This window comes from Kryptolebias marmoratus, linkage group LG6 (genome assembly GCF_001649575.2).
Source record: "Kryptolebias marmoratus isolate JLee-2015 linkage group LG6, ASM164957v2, whole genome shotgun sequence".
NCBI lineage: Eukaryota > Metazoa > Chordata > Actinopteri > Cyprinodontiformes > Rivulidae > Kryptolebias > Kryptolebias marmoratus.
Genome location: NC_051435.1, coordinates 13,435,529 through 13,456,503, shown reverse-complemented (window position 1 = coordinate 13,456,503; position 20,975 = coordinate 13,435,529). Strand labels below are relative to the sequence as shown.

The 20,975-nt window shown below is 39.5% G+C and overlaps 3 protein-coding genes across 6 annotated transcripts; 1 reads left to right on the top strand and 2 right to left on the bottom strand.

Moving 5' to 3' along the window:
• Nucleotides 1–11: 11 nt before the first annotated feature.
• On the top strand, nt 12–1,606 carry trappc2 (trafficking protein particle complex 2). The gene is made up of 5 exons (XM_017422588.3): nt 12–163; nt 341–467; nt 725–869; nt 1,219–1,304; nt 1,399–1,606. The coding sequence occupies exons 2-5, from the start codon at nt 375–377 to the stop codon at nt 1,495–1,497; spliced, it is 423 nt and encodes a 140-aa protein (XP_017278077.1). The 5' UTR covers nt 12–163; nt 341–374; the 3' UTR covers nt 1,498–1,606.
• Nucleotides 1,607–1,856: 250 nt separating this feature from the next.
• On the bottom strand, nt 1,857–4,151 carry rab9a (RAB9A, member RAS oncogene family). 2 transcript variants are annotated; one of them, XM_017422587.3, is made up of 3 exons: nt 3,992–4,151; nt 3,600–3,718; nt 1,857–3,502 (listed from the first exon to the last, which is right to left on the bottom strand). In XM_017422587.3, exon 3 carries the CDS (start codon nt 3,461–3,463, stop codon nt 2,855–2,857), a length of 609 nt encoding a protein of 202 aa, XP_017278076.1. In that variant the 5' UTR covers nt 3,464–3,502; nt 3,600–3,718; nt 3,992–4,151; the 3' UTR covers nt 1,857–2,854. The 2 variants fall into 2 exon arrangements, with proteins under 2 accessions (XP_017278076.1, XP_017278075.1); XM_017422586.3 differs by having other exon boundaries at nt 3,600–3,715.
• A 435-nt stretch (nt 4,152–4,586) lies between these two features.
• On the bottom strand, nt 4,587–14,783 carry egfl6 (EGF-like-domain, multiple 6). Of its 3 annotated transcripts, none has more exons than XM_017422606.2 (13): nt 14,383–14,783; nt 12,131–12,237; nt 11,773–11,865; nt 11,493–11,612; nt 11,265–11,384; nt 9,346–9,480; nt 9,146–9,268; nt 8,653–8,715; nt 7,949–8,197; nt 5,765–5,833; nt 5,582–5,677; nt 5,248–5,510; nt 4,587–5,153 (listed from the first exon to the last, which is right to left on the bottom strand). In XM_017422606.2, the coding sequence occupies exons 1-13, from the start codon at nt 14,454–14,456 to the stop codon at nt 5,046–5,048; spliced, it is 1,620 nt and encodes a 539-aa protein (XP_017278095.1). In that variant the 5' UTR covers nt 14,457–14,783; the 3' UTR covers nt 4,587–5,045. The 3 variants fall into 3 exon arrangements, with proteins under 3 accessions (XP_017278095.1, XP_017278096.1, XP_017278097.1); XM_017422607.2 differs by having other exon boundaries at nt 5,765–5,830; XM_017422608.3 differs by lacking the exon at nt 8,653–8,715 and having other exon boundaries at nt 14,383–14,782.
• Between the last annotated feature and the right edge of the window lie 6,192 nt (nt 14,784–20,975).

Here is a 20,975-nt window from a genome sequence, read left to right as displayed (position 1 = left end):
AGGATTAAAAAAAAATCTGTCATAGCATCGTTTGAAAACGTATAATAATATTTTTAAAGAGCATTGCCTGTGTCGTCATCTTTGTGCGACTGCTCTTTCACATCTCCAGGAAGCAGAATTAACGGAGTCAACAAAATTCGGTTTATCAACATATTTATTTACTGTACGTACTTTGCACAGCTTTACTTTCCTTTATTAATTATATTCTTATAAAACAACATCTATCACTTAAAGCGTCTGCCATTCACTGACTAGCGATAATTTTGTTTGACATGACTGCTATAGTACGTCTAAAGATGTCGTTATTTTGACCAATGCTTTTGTTTTTTATGCACTGTAGGGTGTTTTTGACTCGATAAGACGAGGACAAAACGATGTCGGGAAGCTTTTACTTTGTCATGGTTGGTCATCATGACAATCCCGTGTTTGAGATGGAGTTTTTGCCAGCTGGGAAGCCTGAGTCAAAGGTATTATTACTGTTGTTGTACTAATTATCCGAGCGCCCAAAACACCTACTGTGAAAGGCCTTATATTTGATAAGTAACCATAATGTGCTGTTTTGATGCAGCCTAAAACACAAGTTTAGAAACACAATCCATCACATTTTCTATAATATACTTGCTGTAGCAATTTATGTAAATAATTGTACTTATTTCGATATAAATAATAATGTCATTGTTGTATTTATTACTCTGTTTGAGGAGATTTCTTTCTCTGACCACAGGACGATCACCGCCACCTGAACCAGTTCATTGCACACGCAGCCCTGGATCTGGTGGATGAAAACATGTGGCTGTCCAACAGCATGTACCTGAAAACTGTGGACAAGTTCAACGAGTGGTTTGTGTCCGCCTTCGTCACAGCAGGACATATCCTTTTCATAACCCAACTTCCTTGTTTTTATTTTCCTCTTTTTTTTGTTCTTTCTTTTCACTCCGTTATAATGCACACAGGTCTTTATGCGTTAACTTTTTAAATAAACGTATTTCAAAGGTACATATCTGTAGTTTGGACATAGGATTGTGACGATTCAATACGACTAATACAAGTTTAAATAAATGTTTTTTGTAGCCAGTTTTAAACTGTTTTGAACTGAATATTGGCATTTACTTTAAGTAACAACACAATTTCAAAAAGATAAGATCAGTTTACTCATAATTTCAAACATTAGTCTCTTAGTTTCTTCTCCTAGCTGTTTTCTTTAATTGTTTGCCATACATATAAGATTCATCATGCTGCATGATGTGCGACAAGAAGATGGAATCAAAAACTTTTTTAATGATGTGTATGATTTATACATTAAGGTAAGGTTTATTCTCTGTTATCAAGATAACTACTAGGCGCCTGCCATCTTTTCCTGTTGATCCTTTGACATCTACTTCTGCTCTTGACTTCCAGTTTGCAATGAATCCTTTCTACGAAGTCAACTCACCAATCCGCTCGACGGCATTCGAGAGGAAAGTCCAGTTTCTTGGGAAGAAACATCTCCTGAGTTAATCACTTCAGTGGCTTCTGTTTGCTGTACATATTTAACATGCTTGTCTTTTCTTTCTCTTCCTCATGCGCGAACACATCAATTGAATTCTATAAAATGTCTGATGTGGTGCCTTTGAGTTTCATTGTGGCTATAGCCATCTAGTTTCTTTTTATGTGAAAAAGAATTACCAAGAATGAGCGAACATAACACAATACACATAAATCATGCTGTGGCACAAGTAGGGTCCTTGTTATTCATGAATTTAGAGCATTGCAGTACATACAGAGCAGAGCACCAAGACAGGATGTGGTTCTTGATTAGCTTTAGAATAATAAAGTGAGTCATTCTTTAGTATTCATGCTACAAAACAAGCTGATCAGACAGTTCTGAGGGTGTTTATTTAGCATTTAGCATATCAGTTTTACAACTTCGTAATAATTTTAACGTGAAACAGTTGAAGATGTCTGCTTCACTTTCAAATGATTAGATAGTAGCTAAAGACTTTTAATGTACATATAGGACAATGTTAAGAGGTTGCACTGAAGGTTATTTAAAACAATAGCTCCACCACTGAGAAAAAGACAATCATGATTGCTTCGTTACACTTTCGTAAGGAAAAGAAGAAAAAAAAACTGCCATAGTGCTTTGTAAGTTTTAAAGTAAAACCCACTCACAAACTTAAAATAAAACTCCAGAAAAATAATTTTACAAAAAAAAAAAAAAGAATGCCATGCATGTGATGTTTATCTCCAGTGGGACAATAAGCCTCGATTTATTCGTTTTGCAAATTGTACAAAGACAGAACTTTAAGGTGATAAAAGTTTCTCTTCACTAGATTTTTCAAAGGAAAACCTGAGCTACAGTACTTCGTAATTATCACACACAAGGTTAATGGACTGTATAAATTATTATTTTTTTCACTATACAGCTAAAATTTTAAATATATATAGAAGTAGTTACTCTGCAGAGTTGCATTGCGGGAGTGAGGCTTAGATGCTTAATTATTGGCACAAGTGTTACACTTCTGTGCATAAAATTTAAAGATGTTTCTTGTCCATTAATACGTAACCACTTGAGAGGGATGTGGAGGATTTTAATGTTCAGAGATAATGTTTGACCAACACCAGCAGCTTCTGTTTTCATTCCTTATTTCTCGGTCAGAATTTTAAAAAGTGGGAAAGCTGAATCACTGCGCCACACGGTTTATTTGCAATTAGATGAGTTTAGTGTTTTAGGCTGAAGTCCAACAATTAGAATCACCAAGCCTTCAGGAAAATCAAAAAGCGAGTAGCATAGTTTGTTACTACAGTGTCACATGCCTACAGCCTCGTCACATAACAGGCATGATGGAGGGTTATTAGTGGCAGCTCCTGGATGTTAAGAACAGCAAATGTTAGCAGAGCGGGGCTTTCTGTGGAGCTTGACCGTGTCCGTGGGGATGAGGTAGTCCGTTTTGTCATCCATCGCTAATACTCTATGCACCGCTTCCTCAAAGGCCACCGCTACATTGGTGGCATCCTTAGCACTGGTCTCGTAATACGGGTAGTCCCCATTCTCCTGGCACCACTGCCGAGCGTCCTCCAGGGACACCTGCCTCTCTGTCACATCCACTTTGTTGCCCAGCACCACAAACGGGAACTTCTCAGGCTCCTTGATGTCGGCGTAGTAGATGAACTCTTTCTTCCAGTTGTTCAAGTTGAGAAAACTCTGGTTATCGTCCACGCTGAAAGTGAGCAGGCAGCAGTCAGAGCCACGATAGAAAGGAGTCCTCAGGCTGCGGAAGCGCTCCTGGCCAGCAGTGTCCCAGATCTGGAGGGTGACCTTGCACCCATCCACGGTGAGCTCCTTGTTCAGGAACTCCACGCCGATGGTGTGGAAAAGGTGGGCGTCAAACTTATTGGTGACGTAGCGATTCATCAAGGAGCTCTTTCCAACCCCACCGTCGCCAAGCAAGATGACTTTCAGTGTGGATTTCTTTGCTGCCATGGCTACAGACTCCTAATCAATCACTTTGAAATTATTTACCTGTTAGACAAATGCATTGTTAGGGATTAAAAAAACAATAATATTTTGAAAATGAACAGTACACAAATGACACTGTACAGCACAGGTTTTATCTTACCCCTGATTGTTTTGACCTCCTCCACTTGTCCAGATCATGTGCTGTTCGGCCCAGTCCCAGGTCACATGCTCATTTGTTTATTGTTGATGTTGGCAGCCGTATAGATAATATTTAACCTGCTGAAACACAGTGTCAAGCTGTCATTTTCCCTATTTAACACATATATCTGGGCCGCAGTTCCAAAAAAAACAGAACTAACAACAATCAAAACTAAACATGTGAGCATTAAGTCTTAGCTCGTGACTAAATCAAATCGATGTAGCCCGATCTAAGCCCACCAACCAGCTAGCTGTTAGCTAAGCTAAGCTAATTTGGAGATACCAGCTGGAATTAGAGTAATACTAAATAAACGAGCCCGGATTCAGTAACAATCACGACTGCTCCAAACGTACCTTAAAGTCTGAGTCTGACGCAGTTTGAGTCAACAGTAAAAAAAAAAGACACGGAATATCTAAAATGATGTGAATGCATTCGCTTGACAGCTCCAGATAAAGTCAGGTCGCTCCGTTTCCTGGTTTAGCTCAGAGGGGCAATGCTAACACAGCTAGCTGCTAAAGAGCTAACGATAGCTTCAGCGGCGCCAGATCACGTGATCATGCCAACGCAACAGACACAGACGGCTTCTACGTAAAGTGTTTTTATTTCTAACATAGAATACTTAATAATATTCAAAAAAAAAACATTGTACGGCTGATGTTGGCATTTTTATTTTCTATTTTTTTTATTGTATATACGAGTTATCCTTTACGATTCTGTAGTAACAACCTTTTGCCACCAGAGGGAGGCATTTAGCTTTTACTGTTTGGGCTCCACAGCTCCGTGAACGTAGAACAAGACATGCTCAGTGTATCCACTTGCATTTGTAGTTCTTTTCATGAAGTTGGTTTACATTTATTTTTGCTGACCTAAAATAAGCCCTATAAAGTAGCATTTTGATATTTATCTATGAAACATGAGTCTTGTGTATAGAAAAAAAAGAACAGAAGCCAATGTAAAAAAAAAGGTTTAATATAACAATACAGCATAATTTCAGTACAATTTCTGCAACACATAACCTATGCACTGATACCTTTAAGGACCTAAACAAAACAGCCTTCAAAAACGTTACTCATTTATGATATGAGATATGCTTTCCCTAGAAATTCACATTACATTTCATTGATATTTCTTTGGTTTACTTCAGCACAATACTGTCAAACCCAACTAACAGAGTTAGCTCTTCCACTTGTTCCTGAGATCTGAGTTGTCTGTATTTTGTGAGACTAACTAGAAATTCAAAATATAAAATGTAGCAGGGTGGATCGACGTAGCAGCACGGTGTGAAAGTAAACTTGCATGCACCCATTGGTTGTAGATATTTCTTCGCTTTCAACTGTGCTGTTGTGGTTATTAGAGTACAGGAATCCTAGACACGTTGGCATAATCTTTGATCCAAATTGAGGATTCCTAAAAGACTGGGCCTACATCCTCTTGACAGGTCCCCGAGGTCAATGTGACGTTGTCCAGCCCTATCTCGCCTTCAGCGCCCTTCCCACGCTGAGCCTCAAAGATAATCTGAAAGACAAGTAGAAATGCTCCTATTAGTTGGTTCGATGTTTTTAAAATACTCTCTCAAACATTCATTGTATGAAATGATCAGATGACTCACAGATTGTGGGGATTCGTCTTTCCAGGCCACAGTGAGGAGCTCGGTCTGCCAGCTCTGGTTTTTGCTTTGGTTCTGCTCCCACACCGGGTAAGCGTGGTTATCCAGCAGCACCCGGAGTGCGCCCACATTATGGCCCACCACGCGGTAGTCGAAGGTGAGACAAAAGCTGCCCTGCTGGGGCTGGTCACTGAGAAGCAGCTTCAGCTTGGCCACGTCTTCCTGCTCCCCAAGCAGCCCGCTCAAAGCCATGTAATACTCAGCACCTGAAGGGGTTTAACTGGTAATTCAATCCAAACACGAGAGCCAAAAGTATTCTGTGTTATTATTTTGTTACCGTTATCATGATACGCCACGATCCAGTCCATGTCATCAGCCCTGTCTTGGACCCATTCGCATGCTCCTTGATCAAAGTTGCAGTTCATGAAATATTCTAGGCAATAAACAAGAGTTTCGCATTTTCAGATTAAAAGCATAAATAGTCATTATCGCCGTGATATTGGAGCATATATTTAATTACCTTCCTCAGGTGGTTCAATGTGGATTTTTTTTATTTCTGTGGCCGGGCCAAACACAGACTCAAAGTCTTCTGAAATTGTAGGAAATGTGACGGGAGGAAAAAAAAAAAGTGAGATTTTTTTCAAAAAAACCAAACAAAACAGAGGTTTTCTGACTGTTAAACATCCTGTTGAAAGATTATGCAGTTCGTTCATCTGAGACACTTGCATTCCAGTACTAAGATCATGTTGAAAATCCTATAAATCCTGTTGTGAAGAGTTTCAACAAGAGACTTAGAGTTGGATTTCCTGAAGGTAAAAGTGGCACACAACAGAGAACATTTGCTCAACCACTGCACCTCCAAAAATCCCCAGGGAACTTTGAAGGTTTGAAGCAGTCGCTTAGATATTTTAAAATCGGGTTTTGTGGTAAAGGTTATGAACAATTGATAATTTACTTGATGTAGCTTTAGAGAAATAGAGTTTAATTCTTACTAGATTCACAAATTAACAGCTACTCTTAGTGGGGCCAAGACCAAAAGGAATTGCTACTGTCTTATAACAACTTTAGCCTAAAAAAGTCTATAGCTTTTCATGCAAACACTAGTTTATAAACCTTTACATCAATGCAAATTGTGCATTACATGATTATTTACTTCAGGTTTTATGGGTATTTTCAAATGGAAATAGTAACAGCAGCAGCAGCTAGCTTTAGCTCTTTCAGTGCAGCTTGAGGCACTTCCAGCAGATCATCATTTTTCTTCTGGAATAACTGTGGGATGCTAAATTGTCAGTAAGCATGAAACTTTTGTTTGAAAATGGATATCTGTTTTCTGGATACACTTTACATCATACATCAAACAATTTAAGTTTTTTTTCTACAAATAATTTATGCTTTTTTTTCTCCACTGCTGTGATTATTTATTACTTTACTGAGGATTAGGATTATTAAAGGCTGGATGCAAGTTGCCACACAGTAAATGTAAATACTATACTGTTGAAGAAGTGTAAAATCAGCTCTACCCCAGTCATTTATATCTAAATACTGGTCGTTTCAGTAAACATAACCCTCTGTTGAAACATCAAACTTCGGTTTATAATGAATGATGCTGATATTATTTACATAGCTTTACTTTAGAAAGGGTTTGCATGTCAGGCTTTGTCAACAAGTTTTAAATTGCAGCACTATATCACAGAACTGTATTAGTAATAATGAGCATTTTGAAGTGCAGTATATAGTTTTTTCATTACAATATATGAAACGTATTTTGAAACAGCGATTTCCACGAAAAGGTAGAAAAGGTAGAAGAGGGGCTTTTCGCCAACAGGCGTAGACCTGTCCTCCTGTTTCTGTAGTCTTGAAACGGAGCAACAACTTTAGGATAAAAACCCCCCACCCCAAGCTGTTCAAAGCTCCTGCAACCAACCCCCCCTCCCTGAAAAGCAGCCTTTGACACCCAGAGGAGTGACAGCTGGGGTTATTGAACCTGCTCAGCTACAGTCGGCTGGTGTTATAGAGCCACAGCCTGTTGATGACAGGCTTTCCTACGGGGAGTCAAGTCTTTTAGCACAACAGCTGTTTTGGGGAAAACATAATAAAAGGTTTGGGGGCTGTGCAACCTCCCCCCACCCCACCCCACCCTGTTCCTCACCCTCCTCCTCTGGGGTGGGACACAGGCACAGGATGAATTTTTATCCTTGGGCTCACACATGCCAAAGGAGTAAAATTCCTCCCTGGAGGTGATGGATGTCTCTGGGCTTGTCTCCTCTTGCTATCTTAAGTTTAACACAGAGACTTGTGTTTTTATAAAGATCAAGGTTAGTGTTGAAAGGCAACCTCACTTATGGGTATTTTCACTGAAGTGAAAACTACCTGATGACCTCTTTCTTTTTGCACAGGTTTTTATTGAAACGTTTGCATTTGATCAAATTTAGCCAGTAATAGAAGAATATTTTTTTATGTTAATATTTTCAGACGTTTAAAACAATGCTTTAGATTTTTTGATGTCAGATTCTATTGAAAGGTTATGAGCAATTAGTGTCTTACCTGTGAACATCCTCAGTTTGGGGAAACTAAATTCTGACCAAATTGATGAGCTAAAGACTAGTCTTTATTCTAATCAAGGACTTGACCTAGAAGGAAGCTTGTGTTTGCTACCAGATGTTAAAACGAGAGCAGAATCTCCACTAAATACAAAGACACTCACTGAAAACATCTCCTCTTGGATTGAGCTGGTTCTCTTCCTCTTCCTCCTCCTCCTCTTCTTCCTGCTCAGGAAATTCCTCCTTTCTTTCCTCCGTCTGGGGGTCGATGTAGACCTCTCCATCGTAGTCGAAAGGTTGATGGCGGACCTGAGGAGGCGGCGTCGCAACTGTTTCGGGGATGGTGTTTTTGATGTCCTCATTGCCCGGCTTACCTCCCAGAATCCCAGGCCTCACTTGGGAGTCCGGGATGGCTGCGAGCAGGAAAAGAAATAAAAAAAAAGACATATGGACACGCAATTACAGAGTAGTACTTTACCAGGACTCAGACATGTTTGTTGTTTGTATGTTTTTATGCAGCTTTAGCTCAGTTAATAATCAGTTCTTTGCAGGTAGAGACTCCCAAACAAGATGTTTTTTTCTATGAGCTCAAGAAATGAACATGCCAGTACAATTTACAATTACTAAACTGAATGCAGATTAAGAAAGGCTGTGACAGTCAATAATTAATGCAAAAACATTTTCTCATATAAAACATGTCATGCTGAGGATGCATCAAGCTGCGAAGGCTGTGGGCAAACATTTCCAGCCACGATGGAGGCAGAGACCGAGAAGGTGTTCATTAGCGTCAGGCTAAGGAAGAGATGCATAAACGCCAGTTGCAGGGCACGGAGATATCAGCTGAAGCTGGTTTTCCACACAGTCTCACCGTTGATGAAATCATCGGCACTGCCTTTGTCTCCATCCCATCGTCTCTGATAAAACGGTTTGACTACAAAAATAAAAGCATCTTTATTTGCAATCAAACCCCTAACCTGCTGTCAGTTCTCATTTGGCTACACGAGTTACATCTGTTACTTCAGCCGTGTTTGAAGATTAAAGCTCTATTCTTTCTTTTTTTCTTCTCATTTTCTGCAGAGGGCTGGAGGCAAGTCGTATTTACGCAGGTGTGTTTTCAATCTGTGCCTCTACCGCTAAAGTCTGCAAAACAGGACTGAAGTCCAAAGGCAGGAAACGAACGTTGGCAGGACTCCAGCTTGCTGATTGAGTCCAAATGAAATATGCAGCTGTAAAACTCTTCCTGACTTATTTGACATACTACTTTGATTTGGAAAAGACCCCACCCGTCTGCTTTTGACCCCTTTTAGAGCAATTTCAAATGAGCTGTATTATAAGCTTCTGTGGCAGACATTAGATCTCACCAGAGCATTCAAAGCCGTTGCCTCTGAAGCCAGACTTGCACTTGCACCTGTAGGATCCCCGGGTGTTCAGACACACAGCGTGTTGGCTGCATTCGTGGGTTTCGGCTGCGCACTCGTCAACATCTGGGAAAAAAAGAACCCTTTTTTTTGTACCTTCAAAAGGGGAATTAGTTGCATATGTTTCCCCTCATGGACCTTACCTACGCAGTCGTATTTGCCGCTGACATATTTCAGATCGTGGCCGTCCTGGCACTTGCAGTAGTAGCTGCCAAAGGTGTTCACGCATTGTCTGTTGTAAGGGCAGAGGTTCTTACCAGTTACGCATTCATCAATATCTGAACAGGGGGAAAAAAAAACAAAAAACAATTTGCAGGTAAAAAAGCAGTTTGTGAATGTAACTCAAGTGAACACAGTGTGTATAACATGGTAAAATATGTTTTTTATATGCACATCATTTCTTGGTTCATTTTGGAGCAAATTAGAGAATTAGTTAACTATTGCCTCATAACAAAGTGTTTTATTCTGCTAAGACTAATTTATATCAGCAAGTACCATTAGTTATGTGGAATCAAACATTTGAGTTCAAAGTAATGCTGTATAGTTCAATCTGTTATTAAATTCAGTTCAAATGATCACATGCTTTTAATCAAGTTAAGATCACGTTTGCAGATTTAGTAATTACACTAAGCAGCTTAATCAGTTCCTGTAAGTAATCCAGATCAACTTCACTGGCGCAAAATTTAGACAATCTACCATTTCATTAAACAAAACAGATTGGCAAAATTTAAACAGATACCCAAAGAGAATAAAGAAAATTAGCAGAATAAATTAGGGTTGTTCTCGTTGACATTTTAGGCAGTTTTGTCACTTGTATTTTTAAGTTTTGACAACATGTTAGACTTTATGTTGTGGTATTCTAAATAGTAATGCTAGTTTACTAAGCTCAATAAGGAAAAAATGATCATACTGTGATCAGATTGCACAACAAATAAACTTTTTGATAGTGTTTAGTCTGTTACACTATCTGCGTCATTAATTGGTTATTTGATAACAGAACATTATCTGCCTTTGGGACTTTATAGACCCTAGTTTGCCCTTTTTACAATCCTGGTTCATAAACTTCCTTTTTTTCTTGATGAACGAAAAGGCAGTGCTATTCTCTGAACACTGAACAGTTTCCATTCATCCTTTCAGGTGGATGTTTGCTCTAAAGTATTTGAGCAAACAAACAGGAAAGAGGCTTATGCATCTCTGTAATGATGCTGCACAGAAACCCACTGTTGTCTCGTCCAGCTGCGTGCCTCCAGGGATTCCAGCAGAGTCACTAATCTGCACATGGGGAGCTTTGTGATCGCTGCGATCTCAGACATGACCTCCCAGTGGCTTCATTCGTCCCATTTCAGGTAATGTTTGAGACATTGTGCACAGATTACAGGTTTATATGTTATTTAACACTTACAAGAAACTAAAAAAAGGCCAAAAAGTGATCCTGCTGTCATTAAAACTTTAGACACAGCGCAGAACAGGCCTTGTCTTAAGCCTACTACTCAAGAAATAGATAGTTGCATTTTTTAAATTTCATTCAGCCGTGTAGTTGGTTCACCTGAATGAATGACTTCAAATGTCCTTTTTGTTGGTTGACAGCTGAACATCCAGACTTATAATCAGTTATGTTTTTTTCTATAATTGATGCTGGCCATTAAACATGAACTAAGATTGAACTTTTATGTGACATACAGTTAGTATTGTTTCTCTCAGGATCATCTGATGATGATTACGTTTTGGTACATTTTCAAAGTAAAAACCTATTTTGCTGGTGATCTATTTCTGAACATTTTGAATTCAATGAAATACGATCATCTGGGTTTACTATATGACTTCCCCTGTGTGTGATCATGCTGGTCTGGCACCGAAACAGGTTAAGAAGTTTTGTGGAAAGAAATAAAACCTAATTGCATCCATGATTCATAAGCCAGGCAGACAAAAGCTATAACTTTTCCCAGTGAGTATATGATCTCATTTATGTGACAATAAAAGCCAAAGTCTGTCCATCATTTTAATAGAAATGAAAACCTGTGCTGGGTTTATAAGTAGGTGTGTTGCGATCGTGGCAGCTCACCTACACATGTTTTTTCATCTTGTCCGAGGTGAAGGCCTGCAGACGGGCAGAGGCAGCGGATTTCCCCCTCAACTTCATCACAGCCATACTGACAGTGAGCCAGCGAGCAGGACCTGGAATCTACACCAACACGATAAACTCACTTTCTCACATGCGCGTGCTGTGTTCTGCTTTATTTTCAGTGCTTCATCTCAACATGTGAAAAGACCGCGACGCAACAGGACTCACTGGCACAGGATCCATCAGGCATTAGCATGTACCCATTGAGGCAGTAGCACTTGTAGCTGCCGTGGGTGTTCATGCAGCGATGCTCACAAGGCCGAGGCTTCAGGCCGCACTCGTTCAGATCTGGAAACAAGAAGAATGGCATCCTGTTAGCTAAACGTCCTACATTTGATGTCATAAGTTCACTTAAAAAGAAGAGACTTTATTCACTGGGAATGAGATCATTTGGATTTCCGTCTGACCGGCGTTTTCCAGACCCTCCCCGCTGACCTCGTGCACCCACCTTGATTGCACTGCTTTCCGGTGTATCCAGGGAAACACTTGCATTTGTTGGGGCCAACGCACTCGCCGTGCTTGCAGCCATGCTCACACTGAGCTGGTAAAACATTCAACAGGAAGAAAATACCACCAGAAATATTAGTGGTGGACACTGATGGACTGTATTCAAACCGCACATTTCTAGTACTCAGGCATTTCCTCCATATATTGTGGGTTAAGAAAATGGGATGAAAAAACAACAATATGCATGGTTTTGAGGCAGTACATTCAGATTCTTCTCTGTAACTATTCTTGGGTAATTCAAAAAGTGCTTTGTGAGGTACGAGTCTAAAACCCAGCCTCTAAATTTGGACAGCTCTTACCCTCGCACTGCCCTTTACTGTTTTTCTTCCAGCCGTAGCAGCACTCCAGTCTCCGGCCATAACGACACACACCAGGCTGGTTTCCAGTGAGGACTTGTCGGTAGTGCCTTTGTAGAAGAAAAATGGTAAAATAACAGTCTTTTTTTATAACAAACTCTGATGAAAGAAAGAAACATACAATAGCAATCTGGGCTTCATTGTGACCAAAACATTACCTCAGCAGCCACAACAAAACACTAATGACAGTTAAAAAATGTTGTTGTTCAGATCTGCACATTCAAAAAGACTTTAAAGTGATAGTTCAGTTTAGTTCAAGTGGCGTTCTGTGGAGTTGGTACGAACAATCACTATCTCACCTGTAGACATACAGTAGTTCTTTGAATGACCTCAGTTTGGAGAAACAGAGTTTAATTTATGGTCTAATGATGAGTTTTAGCAAGGCCACAAGTAATTCTTGCTGTCTTAAAAGAACTCCAATTTCAATTATGTTTAAAAAAATTTTGCAGTTCACGCAAACATTATTTTATGGACTTTTACATTTGTCATTTTCCCATTAAATGGTTATTTGAAAGCAGAAATAGCTACAGCTAACAGTAGCACTTTAATGCAGCCTGTGGGCCAATTACAGCAGAAATATTATCTTTCTGCCAGAATAATCCGGCAATGTAAAACTGATTGTTTAGGGAATTAGTGCTGGCATGAACCAAAGTGACATTTCTGAGACTGGAGTTGTTTTTAGATGGTCCTGTCCCTGTTCAGGCTTGTTGTTAGCTTGTCAATCCAGTCAGAATCAAAAGCACTTTTACAAAACACTTCAAGCCTAGGTTTAGACGCCTTCTGGCCGCCTCAGTGATTTGTGAACAGGCCGAGGCGGCAATGGGGGTGCAGTTCCTTGAAGCGAGGCAGTAACAGGGTTTGTGCAGCCACCCAGGCGTGAGATTAAAGAACAACAAACAGATACATATATTACCAAGGGAAAATTAATGATGACAAACAGCGACTTTGCATGTAGTTTAAAAAATTAGTTACCACAAAGAGGATCACTAAGCTGAGGTTTTTTGTCATGTTTTGAAAACGATACAAGGTTCCACAAGGTTCTTTTTAGGTTCCATGATTCTTGCTTCATTTCCCAGTCTATGTGGGACGTGTCCAGCTCCATCAGTGATTTGTGAACCATCAGAGGTAGCATAAAGATGAAATGCTCTTTTTCGACAATTTTGGTGGAATTGTTCTGTCAAAGTGCCTAAAGTGAGGTAATTTAAAACTTTTCAAAGAACCTCACTTCAAAACATCTGAACCATGGCTGTAAGCAGGCTATCTTTTTTATTATCTCTTTATTTTTTAATTAAGGCTCTGAAAACAAACAGCCCATATAAAGTGTCTCCTCACAGGCTTGTTCAGGGATAGAAGTAAGGCTCCCTGTGGAGCGAAAGCCAGCCGACAGGATGTAAAGTAAAACACACAAACCAGAGGCTCCACACAGTGCATATTGACACCAAATGCACAACTCAATTTCACTTTGAACTTTTTGGGAGTCTTGTTACTCGACTGAGATGCAAATCTAGTGTTATTCTAAGCTGTAGTTAAAGAGTTAGCATTGCAACTGAAATAACCTGCAGTAAACAGAGACTGCATTGCAGGAAGTGTATTTTTGGCTTGCTAATTAAATTAGGTGAGTTGCAAATCAAAAACTGTAGCTTTCAGCATCACTACATTAACTTTTAGTTTTAGAACTAAATTCTGATATCCCAGATGTTTAGGTGTTGTGGGAGTTAGAATGATAAAAGCAGCTCGGGCTCCAGTGGGACTGAAGGAATCTGAGACTTGACAGAAATCAACAGGAATAGCCCACAGAGAAGGGACCCCAAAGTGTGACAGGTGCTCTTTGGTTATTAACAGTTGCTGTGCCAGATTTAGCAGATGCACACTCACCATCCTCTGCAGGAGCAGCAGGGTGGATGCCATCAAAACAGCAGATTCTTATGGAAAAGTTTCAAGTGCACGTTTTTGATTTAAAAAGACAATGCCACTCTTTAAGCCCCATTTAGAAACGGAAGAACTAGGAATAAGAAGTGTTGGAAATGTTCTCATTTTGACTCCCCACAAAACTTCCTGTAAAGACACCTGAAATCAAACTCGAACATTCCTCTAGTTTTCTGTTTAGGACAAAGTAAACATCCGAGGACAGTCTGAACTCGCTGCAGATCACAAACACAGAACACGCGCTCTGTAGCTCTGTTTGACTGACTTACCTATAAGTTTCTGTGCTGCCAGAGGAGATGTAGAGCAGGAGAAGAAACCCGCCGAGCAAAGTAAACGGCTGCATGTCTGACACTGTGAGCAGCCGGGCTGCTTTGATTCCCAGGAAGCTGACTTTGGTCTGGGAGCTCTGACTATCCCTCCCAGGGATTTAGTCTCATTAAATAGCTCAGATGGAAGCAGGTCTCACTGGAGCTTTCACACAAGGTGTGCTGGATGTCATGTATATGTTCAGAGCACAAAGTCAGCGTCTCCTGCCGAGTTGAAACAGTCCTGTTCTCCTTTTTTTTCTTTGCTGCAGCTACACTCTGTGTCCCATAATTTGCTTTCCCGTCTTCCTCTCTGAAATTCCAGAGGTGGGTTGACACTGTGTGAAATGGCACTGCTCTGAGACAGATAGGTGGTGACTTCTGGAGGTGGGTTTGGAAGTTGGGGGTGGGGATTCTGTGTGGGGTTCTCCTTTCTTCACTCAAATCCCGACCACAAGAAACATGTGAGGAAACAGAAGGGGAAAGCATTTAGTTTTTTTTTTAAATACAAATGTTGAAGTCAGGGCAACCCATTTATCCTTTGTCAGTTAAAGGCTAAAACGAACCTTGCATGCATTTGGTGCTTCATGGTTCAGCTTTGTTTTAATGTGTTTATTTTTTAATAATTAGCTGTACTGGTTAAGTGTGGAGCTTGGACAAACATGCAGAGGCCTGTCATTAGCAGCCCCGGCAGCGTTTGATGTGCTGCTCTCAGGTAGCAAATAAAACTCTGCTGTCTCACGCGTGTTTATTTCCATTTCAGACATTAATGCGCTCGCTGAGTTTGCACACTTTCAAAGTCCTGCTTGTTTGTCCCACTACAAATGAGCAGGTCACGTTTCGACGAGAGCTGCAGGATTGACCAAACATTTATTATTGTAGAAAAAGCATTCTTCTTTGTTTAGCCATTTTTGCTGCCAATTCACAATTTGCTTTATTTACACGGTGGTGTAGCTCCAGGAAAAGAAGCTTAATGTGCTTATGTGAAAATTGCAAATGGAAACTTTAAATGAGAGGGAAGTCTGTGGTTCTACAAGACATCCAGGTTATACTCATGCCTGAACAGAAATGTTTCAGTAAAATGTTACTCCTTACTTGTTACAGTAAGAATTATTTTTTACATGGATGCACCTACTTCTATCCATTAGCACTAACTTTCTCTCAGGGTGGTCTACTCTGAAGTTTAAAAGAAAATGTCCTTAAATATGCAACACGAAGCTAACACATGCAGGTGAGCAGTAAGTACTGTAACAGATACTATAAATTAGGTCAACAATCTGATATATTTATGTGCCATATGTTACAGCACTTCGGGCTACCATCACTGATAAACCTGTACGCTTCTGCATGACATCGTTTGTTTAGTTTGTCTCTGTTTTATCAACCGAACAACTTCCGTTTTACGACGTGAATGCTGAGTCACAGAGGCTGCTGAATCTATCAGTCCACCTGCATTTTGTCAGTCCAAAGGTTTACTCAACTCCCAACAGGCTGATACAGTTAGCAGCCTCAGGACACTGACATTCGCATAGCAACACGGATATCCTTCATCTATCACAAGAAGTGGTGCTGCAGCTCCAGCCTTCTACTTTTCACAATAATGTACACTATCAACATTTACTATTAGATCATTTTCTGTGGTGTTCTATGATGTAAACATGACCACTTTATTGTTGGATAACTGACTTGGCTTTTAGAGCCCCAAAATAAAAGCTGCAGAGACTCGTGGCCCGACTAATTGCTGGTTGAAGTATACAAACAAGCCATTTAACAGAGTCTCAGAAAACTTGATTTTTTAAATTTTAATTATGACTACTATTTTTACATTTCTGTAGCAGTTAGGAATAAATATTGGTAATGATGTTTAAAGTTATTTTAAAGTCTAGTTCTTCTCAAGAATCCCTTTGGTGTTTCGGGTCCTGACCCCTGCTTTGGGAACCACAGCTCTGCTCCATGGAATATAGTTTAGAAATACTTGGTTTATTTTGTTTAACACAATTAAACGTAGCTTGAAACTGAATGATCATTTTAAAGAATTAAATAATAAACATATTACAACATAATAGCTTGTTAGACTGTTTTAATTTGTATACAATATGCAATGAACATCATTCCCAACAGTTTAATATGCTCACAGCACACTGCAGTGTAAGTTTTCAAACTAATTTTGCAATTAGTTCTTGTTCCTTGGTGACTTTACTGCTTTTGACAGTTCAAGGAAAAGTTTCTGAGCTTCTTCCAGTTCCAGTTTGAAATCTGACTCCATCTGACTGACATCCCAGGCATGTTTACTGTATGTTGGAGCAGCTGTGTTGGCTGTGCGAGCTGCACTGAGGTGAGCTGAGCTGAATCTGATGAGGGAAAATTGTTACGACGGCAGCGCCCCCACATGTCTGGATGAAACATTGACTTTTGAACCAATGATATTGTGGAATAGTTTTACTTCTGCACAGAAAATGCATTAAAACATTAAACAGGCAGTCAGAATGGGAGTTGGCCAAAATGTTTCAAGGAAAATTGTTTTATTGATGGCTTGCTTATTTCTCTTTTTCTACCCAGCAATGAGCCATCTTTTACAAAAAAGTAAATTCTGAATACATGTAAAAGGAACATACATCCAAGACAAAGATTTCTGATTAGGGACTTGGTAAAATAAAATAAAAATCAACATTTCTTTCTTTCTAGTAGTACAATAAAAGTATTCATATTTTTTTAAAAAGTCGAATAGAAATAAGATTTTTGTTCTTCTTAGAAGATAGGCACAGAATATATTACTTAAATTAAAAAAGTAAGACATAAACAAAAATGTGTTCCCACTATGTGTTTCATTTGAAGCCACTCACTGAGGAGCATTTAATCTACATAACTAGAACATTTACCTTCACTGCCAGCTCTGTTTTACTGTGACCTTTTTTTAAATTTCTGACACCAGAGGTCTCTGCCTGCATATGCTTTGAGTTCATTGACTACAGCATATCCTAAATGAGTGTACATGTTGTGCTAAATGACTACTGATTGGGGAACTGTGAGCTCAGATCAGTGCTGCCAAACACTTGTTACGTAAAGAATCAAAATGGACAAAACTAACATTTGAGATTTTGTTTCCCTATCATTTAAAACAGGCAATAAAGCGAGGCTGCAGGACTTGTTAGCTGAAAGAAGCATGCTCCCTCTGCCACTTCCTACAGATGCTTCATACCAGCTTATATTTTACATAAGGCTGCTTATCACCCCACTCAACCTTATTCTACAGTAGAGATAATCATTGTTCTCTTGCATTTACTCACTGTGGGCAAAAAGCAGGGCTTTTACTATAAAAGGAAAGAAAAAGGTTGATGTTGTTAGATTGAAAGTGATGTATGCACAACCACATCCTGCTCTGACAGGCAAGTCTTAGCGATGAATGCACAGCACTAACTGTTTTATAAGAGGGCCAATGCTCTTTAATGATAGGATGGTTCCCTGTTGGAGGTAATGTTCTACCCACTGCGGTCTTGATCTGACCAAAATTATAGCTGCATGTAAAAGAGCTCTGTTTGGCTTGCATCGCCGTGCTTCCTGTTAGGTGTGCTCAACTAGCTCAGGAAACTGCTGCATAATGTGGGTCTTGCATTACCTTTCAAAGTTCTGCCACGGTTTGAGGAAGGGAGCTGCAACTTCCACTTGCAAAAACAGAAGCGGCTGAAAAAAAATCATTTTTCAGTGCGTGTCACTTTGAGTATCAGTCATGCACAGCAAGTTGAAGTGAAAGGGATGGTTCAGAACTTTCAAAGTGGGGTTCTGTAAAAAGGTCACGGACACCATATATTTGTAGATAGCTCTTTGAACACCTTCATTTCGGAGAGAAACACAATTAATTTCTGACTGGTGTGTTGCTGCCGTCTTAAAACTCCAATATTAAACATTTCTGAGCAATTCATGTAAACACTATTTAATAAACCTTTACAACATCATCAGGTTCCTAATGCATGGTTATTTTGACAGAAAAATTATAATCCTACCAGAAAGATATCCTGGGGCATTAGCTGCTGCAGCTAGTTGCATTTGCTCAAAACCATAGAATTTTGAGTAAATAACTCAATAAATAATAGGTTTTGCATAAACCATATGCACTTTGTCTTAGATAGAAGATGTTAAGACAGTAGCAATCTGATTTGATCTTGTTTAGACAAGCTGTTAGCTTGTCAGTCTAATCTAAAATAGACTTGCTCATGACCTTTCCACAGGACCCCACTTCAAATGATTTGAACTTTAGCTTTAATTCGGAGACAGAAGCTCAAATCAGTAATCTGACTGTGTGCTTTCCTGCATGAAAGTGGAAATGAAACACACATTTAAAAAAAAGAATCACACCTCACATGGTTGCTAAGAACACAACTATATTTGGACTCTCTTGTTGTCTTTTTGTAATTTATAATCATAACTCTGCAGTGTTGTACTCTTACAGTCGGTCCAAGAGACTTTTTGTATTGAAGATCTTAGATGCAGGTGCTTTTCCTGCGATGCCTTGCAGAATACACACTGACTTGTTGCTGCTAATTGATGCCCAACCCAGAGGAACGAGGCAGACACCCCTCAGGGTATTCGTATCTTCACACTTCTTGATATGACGAATATGATGAGTTTAAATGCAGAGTTTAGCCTCAGCTGGACGCCTCCCGTTCTCCTCGTTTTAATAATTCAAGAGCAGTTGTGCTGAAGCTGCAGGTGGAGGGTTTAATGAGGAAGCATTAGAGCTCTCGAGAGGGTGGACGTGTGGTTAATTATCATTCGTTGCCTGGAAGGAGACATTAGAGTGAAATATTAGGTGCTTTGTCAGAGCTGTTATTCAGTCTTCCTGCTTTAAAGGCTGAGAATAATCTCTGCCTGCTTCAATAATGTTGACTTTTCAATGCTATAAAGATAATATTTGCACCTTTTTGTATAGAACTCTTTACTGACAGAGGTTGACATGCACACACACACACACACACATCATTAAACATGGTTTAGTATCTATCTTTATGAAGGTAGAGTTCTCTGTTTTTGTAACAAGGAAGTTCTCCTCTTCACTTCCTGTATAACGATGTCTAAATCAGGTCACACCACCTTTATCATCCTGTAATCGTAGTTTGGTTTTTAGCACTGATGTTGTTTTACTGTAGCCCTTTTTTTTCCCTGTATTTTATTTATTGTGGGGCAAACAGCTTTTATGTAGGTCTAAAAACTTATTCCACTGGAACCTAACCTGCTTTGAATATCTCCCACCACCGATGGCGAAGGTGGACTGATAACGTGTTTGGCCGTGTCTGTGTGTTTGTTTGTCTTTATCACTGAATGCATTTTAATGAAACCATCAGAAAGTAATCATCAGATGTACATCTGCAACTGATTTCCCTTTGGACTCATCCAATTCAAGATATCTTCCACAGCTAATTGACATTAGCCACTAAATAAATGGCTATATCTCAGTTAATTTTATAGATATTGAGCTAAAATTTGGCATGGTAGTAGCTGACAGTCATTGACAAATAACACCTACTCCAAAGAGATCATGTGAAATATCTCACGAGACTGCACTGAATGTTATTTTCAAGGTTTTACCCAAAACGCGATGATCTGAGTTTAAAACTCTGGAATGAAAAGTGACAGGCAATATGCTTTCCTTCAAAACATGTCACGCCTTTAATGTGCAATGTTTTCCAAATGTGATGCATTAAAGGTAATTTCACGCATCTGTATTTTCTGTGGTCAGATTTACGTTGAATCCACAGCTGAGGTCTTGTGTCAAAGCAGGACAGATTTACTCCTGAAGCTGCCGTTTATCCCCTGCAGTTAAAAGGGATTCAGTTTATCGGTCATGCTTGAAGGTCAGAGTTTAAAGCTGCCTTTTATTCGCTCTGTACTGCAGAGGTCTGTGTGAGGTGCAATTACACTACTGTGCCTCCTTAAAGAGGACACCCCCACTTTGACTCAGTGCAGTGAGCTTGTAAAGTGCATGCCTAACAGGATAGGACATGCTTTTGAATCACCTTTTACCTTCCAGTGATTTAAAATGTCCGATCTGTTATTACACACTTGCGCTGTCTCCTATAAAGGTCAGTGAACACAAAATCAGCCAGACTTCAGTTCAAGCTTACGTTTAGAATCATTTCTAACTAGGCAGACACAGGCAAGATAATGGCAATAAATACCCAGGTGTTACATTTTTTAACACCACTTACAGTTTGCTTCTATGCTACAAAATCAATTTTGGTGCATATAATGCTTGACGCAGACCGGAGTGAGGCTTGTATGTTAAAACTGCGTGCCCTTATGCAGAGATGCACTACACTGAGTGGAAACAGCCCACAGCAAAGGGAACAGAGAAAATGTCATAAATAGCAGAAGTTACAGTTACAGAAACTGTTCCATCTTCGCTTTCAAAGACCCACTTTATGCTGCTCACACACACAAACAGATAAATGCACATCCCTAGGATTCTACATAGATCTACAGGAGATAGAAATATATATATATATATATATATATATATATATATATATATATATATACCATAATGTCCTGGCTTTAGATGT

Coding starts and splice junctions, on each gene's coding strand:
- egfl6 (XM_017422606.2), bottom strand. CDS start 14,456: ATGCAGCCGTTTACTTTGCTCGGCGGGTTTCTTCTCCTGCTCTACATC. Junction 12,238..14,382: donor GGCAGCACAGAAACTTATAG/GTAAGTCAGTCA, acceptor TCTTCTACAAAG/GCACTACCGACAAGTCCTCA. Junction 9,481..11,264: donor AGATGAAAAAACATGTGTAG/GTGAGCTGCCAC, acceptor CCCCCTGTTCAG/ATATTGATGAATGCGTAACT.
- rab9a (XM_017422587.3), bottom strand. CDS start 3,463: ATGGCAGCAAAGAAATCCACACTGAAAGTCATCTTGCTTGGCGACGGT.
- trappc2 (XM_017422588.3), top strand. CDS start 375: ATGTCGGGAAGCTTTTACTTTGTCATGGTTGGTCATCATGACAATCCC. Junction 870..1,218: donor CGCCTTCGTCACAGCAGGAC/ATATCCTTTTCA, acceptor TGTTTGCCATAC/ATATAAGATTCATCATGCTG. Junction 1,305..1,398: donor TGTATGATTTATACATTAAG/GTAAGGTTTATT, acceptor CTTGACTTCCAG/TTTGCAATGAATCCTTTCTA.